General features: G+C 38.6%; 1 protein-coding gene across 1 annotated transcript in view; it reads right to left on the reverse strand.

Annotated features, from left to right (window-relative positions):
- Positions 1–502: 502 nt before the first annotated feature.
- Positions 503–14788, reverse strand: part of smim14 (small integral membrane protein 14) — a 56027-nt gene continuing 41741 nt past the window's right edge. The window contains exons 4-5 of the mRNA XM_078546522.1: positions 6046–6194; positions 503–4606 (exon numbers count right to left, since the gene is read on the reverse strand). Coding sequence (XP_078402648.1) covers positions 4568–4606; positions 6046–6194 — 188 coding nt within the window. The 3' untranslated portion in view covers positions 503–4567. The remainder of the gene's footprint in view (positions 4607–6045; positions 6195–14788) is intronic.

The raw sequence follows: 14788 nt of genomic DNA on the forward strand, positions 1-14788 counted from the left end.
TTCATGTATCTTTCATATGATTCTTGTCATACAAGACTGTGTAAATCCCAAAATGTATCAAACATAACACTACAGAATGCAGAACCACAAATATAGTCTTGGTTGGTTGAAACAAAAACGAGAGGGTGTTCCAATGCTAACTTATAATGAATTCTGTTACTGCTTAAACATAGATAGGCCAAAGCATGTCACCAAACTAATGTAATTCTTCTGAATTATAAAAAAAAACTGTAATTAGGATCACATAGTCTGTTAAAATGTTTAACTTCCACACTTCCTGAAGTCAGAATTATGCTGGTTTATTTGTATGGATAAAATAGCAGAAATTTTATTGGAAATAACGAATAGATATGAGTATTAAGCAGTGGGAAATATTAGCTTAATGGTCACTGACAGTAGTGCAACTGTGCTACATACTAGTGAAATACAGTTAATAGTTTATTTCAAGCACTTCCTCGTGTTTCCATTCACTGCAAATGAAAATAAAACAAACTTCATTCCATGTTTCTAACCATTTAATAATGAACAAAAAGTGCATAGTAAAAGCCATCTTTCCCAGTAACAATTCTTTGAAGTTTTTAAAAGCCTTGAATAGCACTAATTACAGTACATTAGCAGAAAGCAAGGGTCAAGCAATCATTTCACGTAAATCTTAAACATGACTATGGCCTTTTGGCATGTTTAGAAATGTAATTTACATAATTTCAGCAATAAAGGAATAGTCCCTCCCATAACATGATAGCAGTAAGATGCAATATTAATTATATTACTACAGCGTCCAACTTTTAATTTAGGGCAAGTTTCCCCAAAGGTAGTACTGCTTGGGCCTCCACATCTTACGTGGCTTAGAAAGTGGGCGTTCAGTTCCCCCACTCTTGTTCCAGAACCAGGTATTATGAAAAGAGCAAGAGTGACCTGTCTTTCAATTTTTACCTTCCTTGTGTGATAGCACCTGAACTGTGCTTGGTTCCTGGGTCTTACAGCTTTGCAGGAGAAATCAGAAGATATTCTGCAACCTGAATGCATTTTTTTCTGCTTTAAATAAAAAACTACACCTACTACGCTATTTGGGTGGAATAACATAATTTGTGAAAGGTAGTTATCACCTAGTAGTTCCGGCCCAACAAAGATTTTCAGGTAGCGCACAAAGGTAGGTGAAAGGGGGTCAATCACAGATCTGAACCATGGAATGCATAAGAGATCAGCTGGACGAGTTGAATTGAAAGTATGTTCCATTAAATTAAAAGTTACAATGCAAATTAAACCAAAATGAGATATTAGAAACAAAATATCCTTGAGGTATAATGACGATATCATTCTCCATATTAAATAAAATTGGAGTTTTGCTCCTTTGATTAAAATTAAAGAAACATTTGGTTTTAGAAATTTATAGAAAATCATATTAAAATAATAGATTTGTTTGATAACCGTTTGCCATTTTAACTAATGGATAAAAACTTATATTAAAAAAAATCAAAAAGAATTAATTTTTTTCCCCCAACACAAACTTAAATTGCACAATTGTGATTTATAAGTGCCTTTGGAACAAGAGAATTATGAGACTTAAGACGGATTCTTTATTTGAAGAGCAGGCTCTTAGAGAAATAACTTTTTTAAAAAAAGAATTCAACTCCAAATATTTATCAAAACATCAGGCAGTGTTAATTTGATATGCTCAGTGGGATTGGTTGAATTCAAAGGACCAAAAAGACAAAATTATAAATGATTAAGTGTTTTCTTAAACATTGAAAAAAAATCAAAATAATTGTCATTCTCAATTTGGCTTCCATTTCTATATTGGCAAATTAGGAAATAATTTGATTTATTCATTATAATAAATGGAAACCAAGCATGAAATTGGGAAATTCAAGTAGGAAATCACATCTGTGTTCAAATTCTTCCATTTAAACCATTATTGTGGATTACAATTTCATATCTGAAAGGTTTCAAAGTATAAATTAATTGCATTTTATTTCTGGATTTCCTGCAACTGGAAAGCTTGACTCTCAACCGAGATGCACATTTTTTCTGGTAAAAAGTGGCCAAAGTCAGTGAATTCTCACCCACCCCATGGGTCACTGCACCATGGATACAATATTGGTTCTTCCTTAGGCAAGACACAAATTTTACCTTTAATCCGGAATCAAATTGCACATGTAACGTAATAAAATGGACTTGAACTCTTCATATGTGATTTGAACAAGAGGTCCACGTACAATGAACAACCACTAATGGGGAATTTTAAAATCTTGAAGGTACCCCTTTATTACATGGAAAACAACGATTTATCTATAAACCCAGTATTGACTGCCAGTTATATCCTACATCATTGTGAACACAAATTTCCTTCAGAATACTACACTTTTCGCCAATGTATTTCTCCACACAAATCTTACCTTTACTATCTTATTCATATAGTATATAAAATACTATTACAATATTTGAGTATTTCTTGAATAAGTTGGGTCTTCAAACTGAGGGAAACAATAACGATTTTGCATTTTTCCTCAAATATAGCAATGTCATATGAAGACGGCATCATTTTGCACATCAATTGAACGTGGCAACTTCAACAACAGCAGACATTTTAGTTTTTTTCTTAATTTTATCCCAACTTATTAAGGCCTTGTTCCATCCCTGAGGACATGGTTCCTCTGGTACCAATCACCCTTTAGTACCTTGCCCAAGTGTTCATTAGCCATGTGCGAGTTTGTCAGCTGTTCAACCACAGGAAGCATCACAACTGAGCTTAGTATTATCCTTACCCAATGACTGTACGCACGAAGTTCCTTTAGCCACAGCAAAATACAGACTTGCCTTTCTTCACCAATAAGGGTTACATCCGATTATACCACCCAACCCCACTACCGCTGCCCTGACTGAAAGCAGTTACTGCAGCACGGACCAAGGATTGAACCTGGGACTTTGCTAATCAGTATGGCTCAGACACAGAGGCTATTTCTGAGCCATCAGTACAACTGTCTACCAGAGATGATGGTATACATAGTTGTCAAATTTTAAACTTCTGCATGAAATAGTTCAATATATAAAAAAAGCAGGAATCATGAACAAGAAAGAGAAAGAACTATACTGAACTAAGGCAATGTAACACATACAGTCTAACAAACAAGAGGTTGATTTATACCTCAAGTTGAAATTAAATTCAAGGAGAAGTTTATTTTTGATTCCCACTTCCTAGTCTTACGGGGCTCCCTGCACTACATGATCTGGTAGGAATTTATGTGCGGAGCTCAGATTATTGGTCCCCTGATTCTTCCCACCTCCACCCCACCTTCCAACCCCGTGAGGAAGCCCCAGTACCTCACAACAATAACATTTATATAAGAAAGTGAGTTGAGTGAGAAACAGCAAACAGGAATTGAGAGTATTACTGCTCCATACCATCATATCTTGGCCTCAGCCAGAAACGCCTGCACCATGAAAGTCAAAAGAAGCATCTCGTATGTTCACAATTAAGTAAATAATGAACAAAGGCATTTTAATGCTCAACTCAGGTAGTGCTGTCTTCAATAGAGATTTTTTTTATATAAAACTCTACCTAAAAGATATTGGCAACAATCTTTTCATGCAACAAAATCATCGTGGCTACATAATCATTTGATTCTGGTGTACGGTCAGTTTACAGGTATTGGCCAACATGCTAGTGAATAAATCTTATGGTAGTGGAGTAGAACTGAAATAAGCTACCTTGCCTTCCAGTTGAACATTACAAATTGGCAACAAGTATAAAACAGTATTGGCACTGGAACTGTACAAAAGTAGGATGCAAGGATGCTAATACATAATTAGAAGTAATACATTTGCAATATAGGTTGGCACCATGATAAATTATACTGACCTCAGAATACCAGAACATTTACTCAAAGCTAAAAGGTGTTTGGAATGTACAGCATTGCACAGAAAGAAACAATAAAATGTTCAAAGTCTGCAAGTATAACTGTTACAAAAGGATTGTTGAATAGCTCCCTCAAAAAAGCTGTGGATAAAATCAACTCGCATCAAAAACTTAAAGGAAGAACCAAGACAATATTTTAATTAGTAATCTTCAACCCACTTCTCCACCCCGTGACTGCCCCCAGCCTCATTATCACCTGAAAATTGGCAAAGATAGAAGTTAGCATTACAAGCTTTTTTAGGGCAACATTCACTTGATTTGGCTTGTCCCACTTGCACTATGTGATGGTCCACTGTTAGGTGCAGTGATAGATGTGACACTTATCTCACTGCACAATTCAAGAAAAAAATAATAATCTGCAGTGTTCTCATCTCAGTGAAATCAGCAATTATGTAGGAACACTCATCTAGATTTCACAGTTGTTCTTGTAAAAGGAAATGTTTTCATTAGTTTTAAATATATACGTTTGATTTTGTAAGTGATACAATTAACTGCTCAACCGTTAAGTACTATATAGAGAATATTGATCTTTTAAGAAAATATTAGTAAAATATATAAGTAAACTAAGAGTTTTGAGAATTATTCAGGCCACAGTCACTGGTTTGGTCATTGGTTTCTTGACTGGCAATTGCAAGATTGTGAACCCACAATCTAATCCACTGGAGGAGCAGGGGGATCTTGCCTTGGATTCTGGAAAATAAATTGAACTGCATTATTTCCAAATTTTTCACAGCATTGGTTCATTTTAATACTTACATAGTATATAGTGTCAGAGTTCAAATAGTTTCACAAATACATGAGACGACAGCAAGACCTTGCAATGTGACAGTAGAATAAACGAAATCACTATGACCTGTTGGGAACACTTTATATCTTACCTCTAGAACACTGCAGAGTAAATAAATAGAAAGCATATTTGACAAGTACTCCAAGATACCGCTGTACAGTTTAGACTTTTGAAGTAACACAAATATGACATCTGATTAATGTAACAAATCTGGCTGCAGCAGTAATGAAGCAAAGAAACAAAATCAACTTACAAGTCATTACAATACTCTGACAGGAGAGTGGGCAATATGATGGATTAAAACACACACTAAAATGTGCCATATTCTTACTGTGGTGGCCATCTGAAAGCAGCACTGGCCCTATTTAAATATGCAAAGAAGCATCCTGCACCTGTAAAATGACTCATCTGACCAAATTTAGGTAAATGTGCATTGCAGCCAGAACAGTTTTTTCTGTTTCGACATAGAAGTAATACAAGAGAAAACTTGCATTTATATAGGGCCTTTCACAACCACAGGATGTCCCAAAGCCCTTCACAGTCAATGAAATACTTTAGAAGTGTACTTGTTGTTACAATGTAAGAAACACAGCAGCCAATATGCACACAGCAAGATCCCACAGCAAATGTCCAGATAATTTGTTCTTGTGATGTTGATCGACAAATATTGTCCAGAACACTGGGGGTAACTTGCCTGCTCTTTGAAATAGTGCCATAGGATCTTTAACGTCCAACTGAGAGGGAAGGTGGGGGTCTCGATTTAACAGGTCATCAGAAATACAGCACCTCTGACAGTGTAGCAGTCCTTCAGTATTGCACTGGAGTACCAGCCTAGGTTTTTGTCCTCAAATCCTGGAGTGGGACTTGAACCCACAACCTTCTGACTCGAGAGGTGAGAATGCTCCTTCAAACCTGCCTGAATGTGGAGCCAGGAAGCAGAAATTCAATGAAGATGTAACTTTCCGAGTGTGCCCAAGCATCAAAATTGCCACCCCTCAATTTTTCCCTCCTAATTGGCACTTCTCACCTCCACAAATGGTTAACTGCCCCTTGGAGGCCTTCTGATGATACAAGAGGATTGATATTATGTCGTCCTCTTGCCCATCATTTTAGTTGAGTAGTTTGTTACCACCCCTTCCTTCATGCCTGAAAATAGATGCGAGGAATCTGAATCTCAAAAAGGAAACTCATTCGACATATAATCATCCAACATGTGCAAGCCAATTTTTTTTCTGTCAGATTCATCCTGGATACATCCAGGAAAGGCTGATGCCATACATCTGATGCAGCTGTGAATTTGGGTAATTTAAGTGGAAAGGCAAGTATATGTGAACCAACTTACATTCTGTGGCCCATGTGACTTTCCACCTGTTTGATATCCTCTCAGACTAGCAGGTCTCATCAGGAATAACACAAGGGCAATGATAATCCAAGCCATCATAATCATAGACAATGTTATTCCACCATCACTGGAAGCATTTGGTCCAGGCACTAGAGACAGAACAGATCAAATTACTGTACCACCAGACATACTGAGGGCAATTTTATCTTCATCCATCCACTGGGTGCAACACTGGCTTTACACCACACTCAATATTATTGTACATTGATGTCAGTGAATAATATTGGGTGGGGTGCATTGCACCCAATCCTGTGGGTTGCTCACCCAGTAAGTTAAAATGACTGTTTTTAAAGGAGATAATGAATTTCTAGGAGAACACCATTGATATCAAGTTTCCAGGTCTTTGTTGCTTATTAAAAGAATGAAAGCATTCCATAAGCAAATGTTTACTTATTTTATCCTTTAAGCTCCATTATGCCAAATATGAAATTTGTAGTTCTGCATACATAATACAAGTAGGAACAGTGAGCAGCAACAATTAGTGTATTCAATACAGATCCGGTGAAACATGACATACATTTAGCAAAATATCTTAAGGATATTTTTCCAAAAGCTAGTGTGTTTTCTGACCTATAAAACAAACATTTTACAGAATTTGTTTAGAAATATGGAAGTAAATGCCAAACTATTTAAAAGGAGCAACTTCACAAGCTCTCGCATTTATTCATTCAATGAACAATTAGACAAAGGAAAAGAGTAGCACTAGATTAGATATATGAGGATATCTGTACCAAAAATGGTTTTAACCCATGTAGTTCTCCCCTCAAATTTGTGGTTTTCCATCTGTAAAAAGTTTATCTTGCAATATAGGCTGGCCAATGAACAAGAAAGCTTCCAAGTAAACTGTAATTAGGAAGCTTTCGTTAAATACCTGAAACACTGGAATTACGAAGCGTGGTGATCACTCCACAAATTCACTCCAACTGCATTAAGAGAGCTTTTTTAGCCAGCACGTAACAAGCCCAATGAGAAGGGGCGCAATTCGAGATCTAGTCTCAGGAAATGAAGCTGGGCAAGTGGATGCAGCAGCAGTGTGGGACCATTTTGGAGATAGTGACCATGATATAGTTAGATTTAGCATCATTATGGAAATGGACAAAGAACAGGAGTAAAAGTTCTAAATTGGGGGAAGACAAATTTTACAAACTTGAATGGTGAGCTGGCGAGAGTGGACTGGATACAGCTATTAGAAGGAAAAACAGTTACAAATCAGTGGGAGGCATTCAAAGGCAAGATTCTATGGGCACAGTGTGGACAAGTCCCCACAAAGAAAATGTGTGGTTCTGCCAAATCTACAGCCCCCCGTTTATCCAGAAGCATACAGGCCAAGATAAAGCAAAAAAGAAAGCTTACAACAGTCACAAAAGACTTAGTACTGTAGAAAGTTTAAAGGAGTATAGAAAATACAGGTGTGAAGTAAAAATGGAAATTAGGAAAGCAAAGAGGATACAAAAAAATATTTGCATGTAAAATCAAAGAAAATTCTAAGATGCTTTACCAGTACATTAGGAGCAAGAGAATAACTAAGGGAAAGGTAGAGCCCATCAGAGATGTGCATGGTAACTTGTGGGTTGATGCAAAAGATGTGGGCAGGATCCTCAATGAGTACTTTGTCTCTGTCTTCACTAAGGAGAGGGATGATGCAGACATTCTAGTTAAAGAGGAGGAGTGTGAAATATTAGATACAATAAGCATAGTGAGAGGGGAAGTACTGGAGGGACTGGCGTCCTTGAAGGTGGATAAATCACCAGGACCAGATGGATTGTATCCCAGGGTGTTGAAGGAAGGCAGGGAGGAATGCGCCAAGGATCATTTTCCAATCCTCACTAGATACAGGCGAGGTCCCAGAGGACTGGAGGTCTGCAAACATTCTACCATTATTTAAAAAGGGTGTGAGTGATATGCCGGAAAGCTATAGGCTGGCAAGTCTGACTTCAGTGATGGGAAAATTATTGGAAACAATTCTGAGAAACAGGATAAACTGTGACTTAGAAAGGCAATGGGATTGATCCGGGATAGTCAGCAGGGTTTTGTTAGGGGAAGATCGTGTCTTACTAACTTAGCAGAATTATTTGAGGAAGATACAAGGAGGATTGATGAGGGTAGTGCAATAGATGCTGTCTACATGGATTCCATTAAGGCATTTGACAAGTTCCCACATGGCAGACTGGTCAGGAAAGTGAGATCTCATGGGATACAGGGGAAGGTGGCAAGTTGGATCCAAAATTAGCTCAGTGACAAGAAACAAAGGTTAATGGTCGATGGATGTTTTTGCGAATGGAAAACTGTTTCCAGTAGTGTTCCACAGGGCTCAATGTTGGAGCCCTTACTGTATGTTGTATATATTAATGATCTAGACTTAAATGCAGGAGGCATGATTGGGAAATTTGCATATGACACAAAAATTAGCTCTGTGGTTAATAGTGAAGAGGATACCTGTCGATTCCAGAATGATAGCAATGGTTTGATTGAGGTGTGTGGAGAAATGGCGAATGGAATGCAATCTGGAAAAGTGTGAGATAATGCATTTGGGGAGGGCAAACAAAGCAAGGGAATACTCAGTAAACTGGAAGTTATTGAGAGCGGGTGAGGAAGTGAGAGACCTTGGAGTGCATGTCCACAAGTTCTTGAAGGTGGCAGGACAGGTGGACAAGGTGGTCAAGAAAACATTTGGAATGCTTTCCTTTGTTGGGCATGGTATTGAACATAAAAGCAGGGATATAATTATGGAAGTGTATACAACGCTGGTTAGGCCACAGCTGGAATTTTGTGTACAATTCTGGTCACATTGCAGGAAGCACATAATTGCTCTGGAGAGAGTGCAGAGGAGATTTACAAGAATGCTGCCAGGGCTTGAAAATTGCAGCTATGAGTTGAGATTGGAAAGGCTAGGGTTGTTTTCCTTAGAACAGAGGAGGCCAAGGGGTGACCTAACTGAGGTGTATAAAATTATGAGGGGCCTAGATAGGGTAGACAGGAAAGACTTGTTCCCCTTCAATTACCATGGGGCATAGATTTAAGATGACTGGTAGAAGGATTAAAGGGTACATGAGGAAAAACTTTTTCACCCAGAGGGTGGTAAGTGCCTGGAATTCACTGCCTAAGTTCGTGGTTGAGGCTGAAACGCTCAACTCATTTAAAAAAGGTAGTTGGATCTGCATCTGAAGAGCTGTAACCTGCAAGGCTACAGACCTGGTGCTGGAAAGTGGGATTAAAACGAGCGGCTAGTTTCTTTTTTCTCTTTTTGGCTGACACAGACACGATGGGCTGGATGACCTCTTTATGCACCATAATTTTTCTATGGTTCTATGAGTTCTATCATTACAAGTGACCTCAGTGCTAGCCTGAAAGGAGATGATGGCATAAAACTGAGGGTTACTTGGACAGCGAGCAGTAATCCCATTCTGGGGTTTGAAGTTGCCTGTAGGTCCTCCAGAAGCAAATGGCACACCTCTGCAATTACTTTTTCGTTAAATCCAAGCCTTCAGAGACAGTGCTTCACTGTTAGTGCCAAGTTGCTGTGCCTGGGCTTGTAGTTACAATGGGCAGGTACAAATAATACAGCTCAAATGATATAGTGCCAACCAGCAACCCTAGCTCAACTTACCCCAGAATTGCTGCTCGCATTATACTGAATGTGGACGTCAATTTCTAGACTTCAGTGAAATAGCTTGATTAGCAACTCATAGCAAAACAAAAACACTGCCTGATATTATGCAAAACATCGTGAACCACATTCAAAATTTGCAATACAACACTTGAACTATTATTAGTAACACAGCACATTTTAAAAGAATAAGCTTGCATTTATATAGCCTCTTTCACATCCTCAGGATGTCACATTGTGCTTCACAGCCAATGGAAGGTCTTTTGAAATTTTGTAGGGAAATTTGGGAGCCAATATGTAAACAAGATCCCACAAACAATAGAAAGATAAAAAGGTGAAATAACCTAGAGAGAAAGAGAAAGGGAGACAAAAAGAAAAATGAACGAACTACTTTTGAAGTATAGTCACTAACGTAGGGAAACACAGCAGCCAATATGCACACAGTAAGGTCCCAAAAACAGGAATGTGAGAATGACCAGATAATCTGTTTCAGTGATCTTTGTTGAGGGATAAATATTGGCCATGCCACCAGGCGAATTCCACTGTTCTTCAAAATGGTGCCACAGGATCTTCTCCATCTACCCAAGGGCTGACTGGGCCTTGGTCTAACATCTCATTTAAAAGAGAGCACTTTCAAAAGGTGCAGCGCCCTCTCAGCACTGCACTAATGCATTAGCCTAGATCTTATGCTCATGATCTGGGAACGAGCTTGAATCCACAACCTGACTTATTGGCGAGATTGCTACCACTGACCCACAGCTAATACGCGACCACAGCACTCCTAACTTTGTGTCTTCAGCATAATCTACACAGTGAAACAAAATGTCATCTCAAGATCTTTCAAATCTGCTTTACAAAAATTAACTGTCCTTAGACATCCTTATTTGAGTCAAGAATGCAGTCCATGAGTCACCTATCTCTAATTCTTCCGAGAACTATCTTCTTTACAAACAGGCAAGAACCAAGTTAACCTCCTAGTATCATGTCAGTAAGCATGCTGTGTTAATGTTCCATTATTACAGGCTCACTCCTTAAATTACTTTAATGACCAGATTTGCATGCAAAAGCATTACACAGTTCAAGAAATTGCATTTCATACCGGGTTGCCTACTCTGCATAGCGCCTAAAATTGCTGGCACAGCTACAGAATTGGTGCTAGTATAAATCATTACAACTGCAACAATTTCAAAACAAACATTTACAAATGAACCAAATGTGCATAAATACTGAAATGTGAAGAAACCCATGAAATTCCGTAACAGTACATATCCGGTTTCTATTTTGCTTTGAATGGAGAAAATGTGTGTTAAGATGAACTCCATTCCAATTCCAGCATCAAAGAAGGTTTTTAATGTTACAGAATTCTGACTGGATAGTTGGCGTAGGAAATGGAAAACTGTCTCAGTTATGCAATGGTTTGGGGAAAGGAAATATAACCATTCATTTCATGAGGTGGTAGGCAGGATGATATCGCTGCATGACCAGAAGCTAAGCTAATTGAGTCATGCTTTTGAAATGCAAAATATTCATAACAAACCTGCAGACAAGTATCAGACATTAACAATGGGTTTTGTTGTCTTCAAGTGTCAAAAACAAATGAGCCAACAGAATCAATAAACTACTGTTCACTCCTTAGCTACTTGAGCACTAATGGTCAGTATAATAACGACCCGATTGTTGGGGTAAACCTGTTTGATATTCAAATTTACTTGTCTAGACTTCAAGGAACAAACAGAAATACAACTGCTCTCCCAGGTCTGCATTAATTGATTCCCTGCCCGCTGATAAAGTATAAAGTATAATTCAACAATTGTCTTGTAAGTTTCTGGCTCTGTGTTCTGAGGGAGCAATTGCCTTCCTAAACCTCCTGCTTCTCTTTCTCTCTCTCCTCCTTTAAGATGCTCCTTAAAACTTACCTCTTTGACCAAGCTTTTGGCATTTTGTTTTAACACGTTCTTGTGAAGTGCCTTGGGACATTTTACTCCGCTAAGGTTGCTATACAAATGCAAGTTGCTGCAATACAATTACCTCACTTGTTGAGAATTTGACTGTTAGTTTAACCTAAGCATTGAAAAGTAATGAGCATCGCAAGTAATTTCCAGTGCACGATCACGTGGAAAAGAATCATTATAACTGCTGCAGCCCACTATCCCGTTCACAACGCAGTGATTGCAAGTTTCAATTCATAAATGTGGGTCTCCTAGGGAAACTGGCTTTTGCTTTGCACACAAGTAAAAGTAATCGGAAGACCTACCAAACAGTAATAGTGCTCTCTTTATACCATTAAGTTACAAATTGAAAGGCATGGTCAGTAAAAAGATAGCTTATTTTTGCATTTACATCTAATAGACCAGTAGTGGGAAAGGGACAATATTATGTTGATTTAAAATTCCAAAATACAGTAAAATCTCTTATCTGGCGTGCTCCAGGAATGGGAGATGCCGGTTCATCAAATGTACTGGTTAACTAAGATGTAAAGTGAGTTCCGCATTTTTATCCAATCAGAAAGTTCCTGGATCATCTTGCGGTAATATGGGTGTTAAGGTCTCACTAGAGGTGCAGGAGTGCGCGAATGTAGTCAGTGCTCTGAGGGAATGTGGTGCTGCAGAACATTAGGAGGCTGTGAGAAATGGATGTTCTTTTAAAAATATTTTTGGGGAATATTGTGTTATTGTGTGAAGGCGGCTGTGTGTGTGTGTGTGTGTGTGTGTGTGTGTGAGATTTAATTAAGCTGGGCAGAGATTTCAAGTGAAACAGCACTTCACTGGCAATTCCCTCAATTTAGTCTACTGCATTTGCTGCTCCCAATGCAGTCTCCTCTACATTGGAGATCCCAGACGCAGACTGGGTGACCACTTTGCGGAGCACCTTCGGTTTGTCCGCAAGCATGACCCAGATATCCCTGTCGCTTGCCATTTCAACACTCCGCCCTGCTCTCATGCCCACATGTCCATCCTTGGCCTGCTGCATTGTTCCAGTGAAGCTCAACGCAAACTGGAGGAACAGCACCCCATCTTCTGACTAGGCACTTTACAGCCTGCCGGACTTAACATGGAATTCAACAACTTTATATCATGAACTCTCTCCTCCATCCCCACCCACTTTCTGATCCCCCTTTTTCCAATAATTTATAATTTTTAAAATATATTTTTCTTTTCCACCTATTTCCATCCATTGTTTCATCTCCACCTTTTAGCCTATTTCGATCCCTTCCTTTCCCCCACCCCACCCCCACTAGGGCTATCTGTCACTTGCTCGTCCTGCTTTCTATCCTTAATGTCACCATTAGCACATTCCTTAGCTAATATCACCACCATCAACACCCCTTTGTCCTTTTGTCTATGACATCTTTGGCAATCTCTTCTTTGCCTCCACCTATCACTGGCCCTCTATCCAGCTCTACCTGTCCCACCCCCCCTCAACCAGCTTATATTTCATCTCATTTCTATATTTCCTCAGTTCTGATGAAGAGTCATTCGGACTCGAAATGTTAACTGTATTCCTCCCTGCAGATGCTGTCAGACCTGCTGAGTTTTTCCAGCTATTTTTATTTTTGTTAGAGATTAATAGGAGACAGGTTGTCCAGGTGGGTTTAAAACATGAAAAGGATAAATGTTAGGTTTGAGGTACAAGTAAATAGGTTAGATCTAACATTTTCATTTTTAGATAGGTTGAGAGCTTCTTTGAATATCAAAGGGAAGTCAGAGGTAGAAATAAACATGTTTGCATCTTGCAGGAGTTCCATAGGTAAGTAAAAGTGGTGATATTATATTTTATTGACCTGAACGCAAAGACGAAACAGAGGCATGAAAGATTTTATATTTGGAAGGATTTGAGTTTCAAAGAGGTGCGAGAACAATGGAATCTGAGATGAAAGGCAAAAAAAAGATATTTTAGAGTTACTGTAGCTCTGAGCTGTAGTTGTTGAGCTGGAGCCGAGCTGGGAGCTGCTGGAGCCGGCAGTTCTGGGCTGGGAGAAGATGCCTTTTAAATCAGCCATCCTGTCAAGCCAGAAAAGTCTTGGGCTGCAACAAGTAGTTTTGTTTTGAAGTTTGGATTTCAACAACAGAGTGGATGAGAGTTACAGGTCATGTGGTATGCCTCTATTAAAGCTACAGCAGATTGCCTTGGGTAATACAACTGGACTTTTATACTTAAACATCTATAAGGGAGTGTTGCCTGGAAGGTGTTTAACTTGTGGGTCTGACCAAGTAGAGCGTGGTTTTGGGGGAATGTTTATAAGACTCAGTTTAAATGTGTAACTGTAACCCTGTGTGCTTAAGTTTTCTTTTATTCTCGTTAATAAAACTTTTACTTTTAATTTTTAAAATCCCAAAAGTGTTACTGGTGTTGTTGCTGCCGAGATCAGTACATCTTCTTTTCGTTTACAGAATAGAAAAAAAGGGTATGGCCCATAAGCCAAGTTTCAGTCTGGGATTTGGTTTGTGCAGCAATTAACATCAGCTGTGGTCATAACAAATGTTTGCAGGATTATTAAAATTCCTTGATTGGGTTGGAGTTTGTGAATCCAAGGGATATAAGTTCGAGATGAACAATGGACTTGGGAGTTTTGCGTTGAGAGGTTTTAGAATGGCTGGACTGCAAAATGGCTTTGGCAATTGCCATGACATTTCTGGGAGTGGAACATGTGACTATGGAGTATTTGAAATCTCTGACTAAAACTCAGTTGAGAAGTAGGTAAAGTGCAGGTAGAGATAAAAGTGAAATTTCGTTAGGCTGATATGGTTAAAGTACTTATCCAGCAATTAAAGTTGGAGGAAGGGATACCTGAAACTAGTGTGTCATAGCTGGAGGTAGTAAAACTTCAGTTGCAAAAGAAGCTTGAACAAGAAATGGAACTGAAAAGAGTTTAATTGGAAGAAAAGGGAAAAGAAAGAGATGAAAAATATAGAGTTAGAAAGAAAAGAGAAGGAAAAAGAGAAGGGCAGATTAAAAGAAAAAAGAAATAAAAAAGTTTCAATGGGAAAGAGGAGCAGGAAATGGAAAAATGAAAATGGAAAAATGATTACAAGAAATAGAAATGCAAAAGCTTGAATGTCAACTTGAGAAGTTAAC

This window comes from Cetorhinus maximus, chromosome 1 (genome assembly GCF_964194155.1).
Source record: "Cetorhinus maximus chromosome 1, sCetMax3.hap1.1, whole genome shotgun sequence".
Lineage (NCBI taxonomy): Eukaryota > Metazoa > Chordata > Chondrichthyes > Lamniformes > Cetorhinidae > Cetorhinus > Cetorhinus maximus.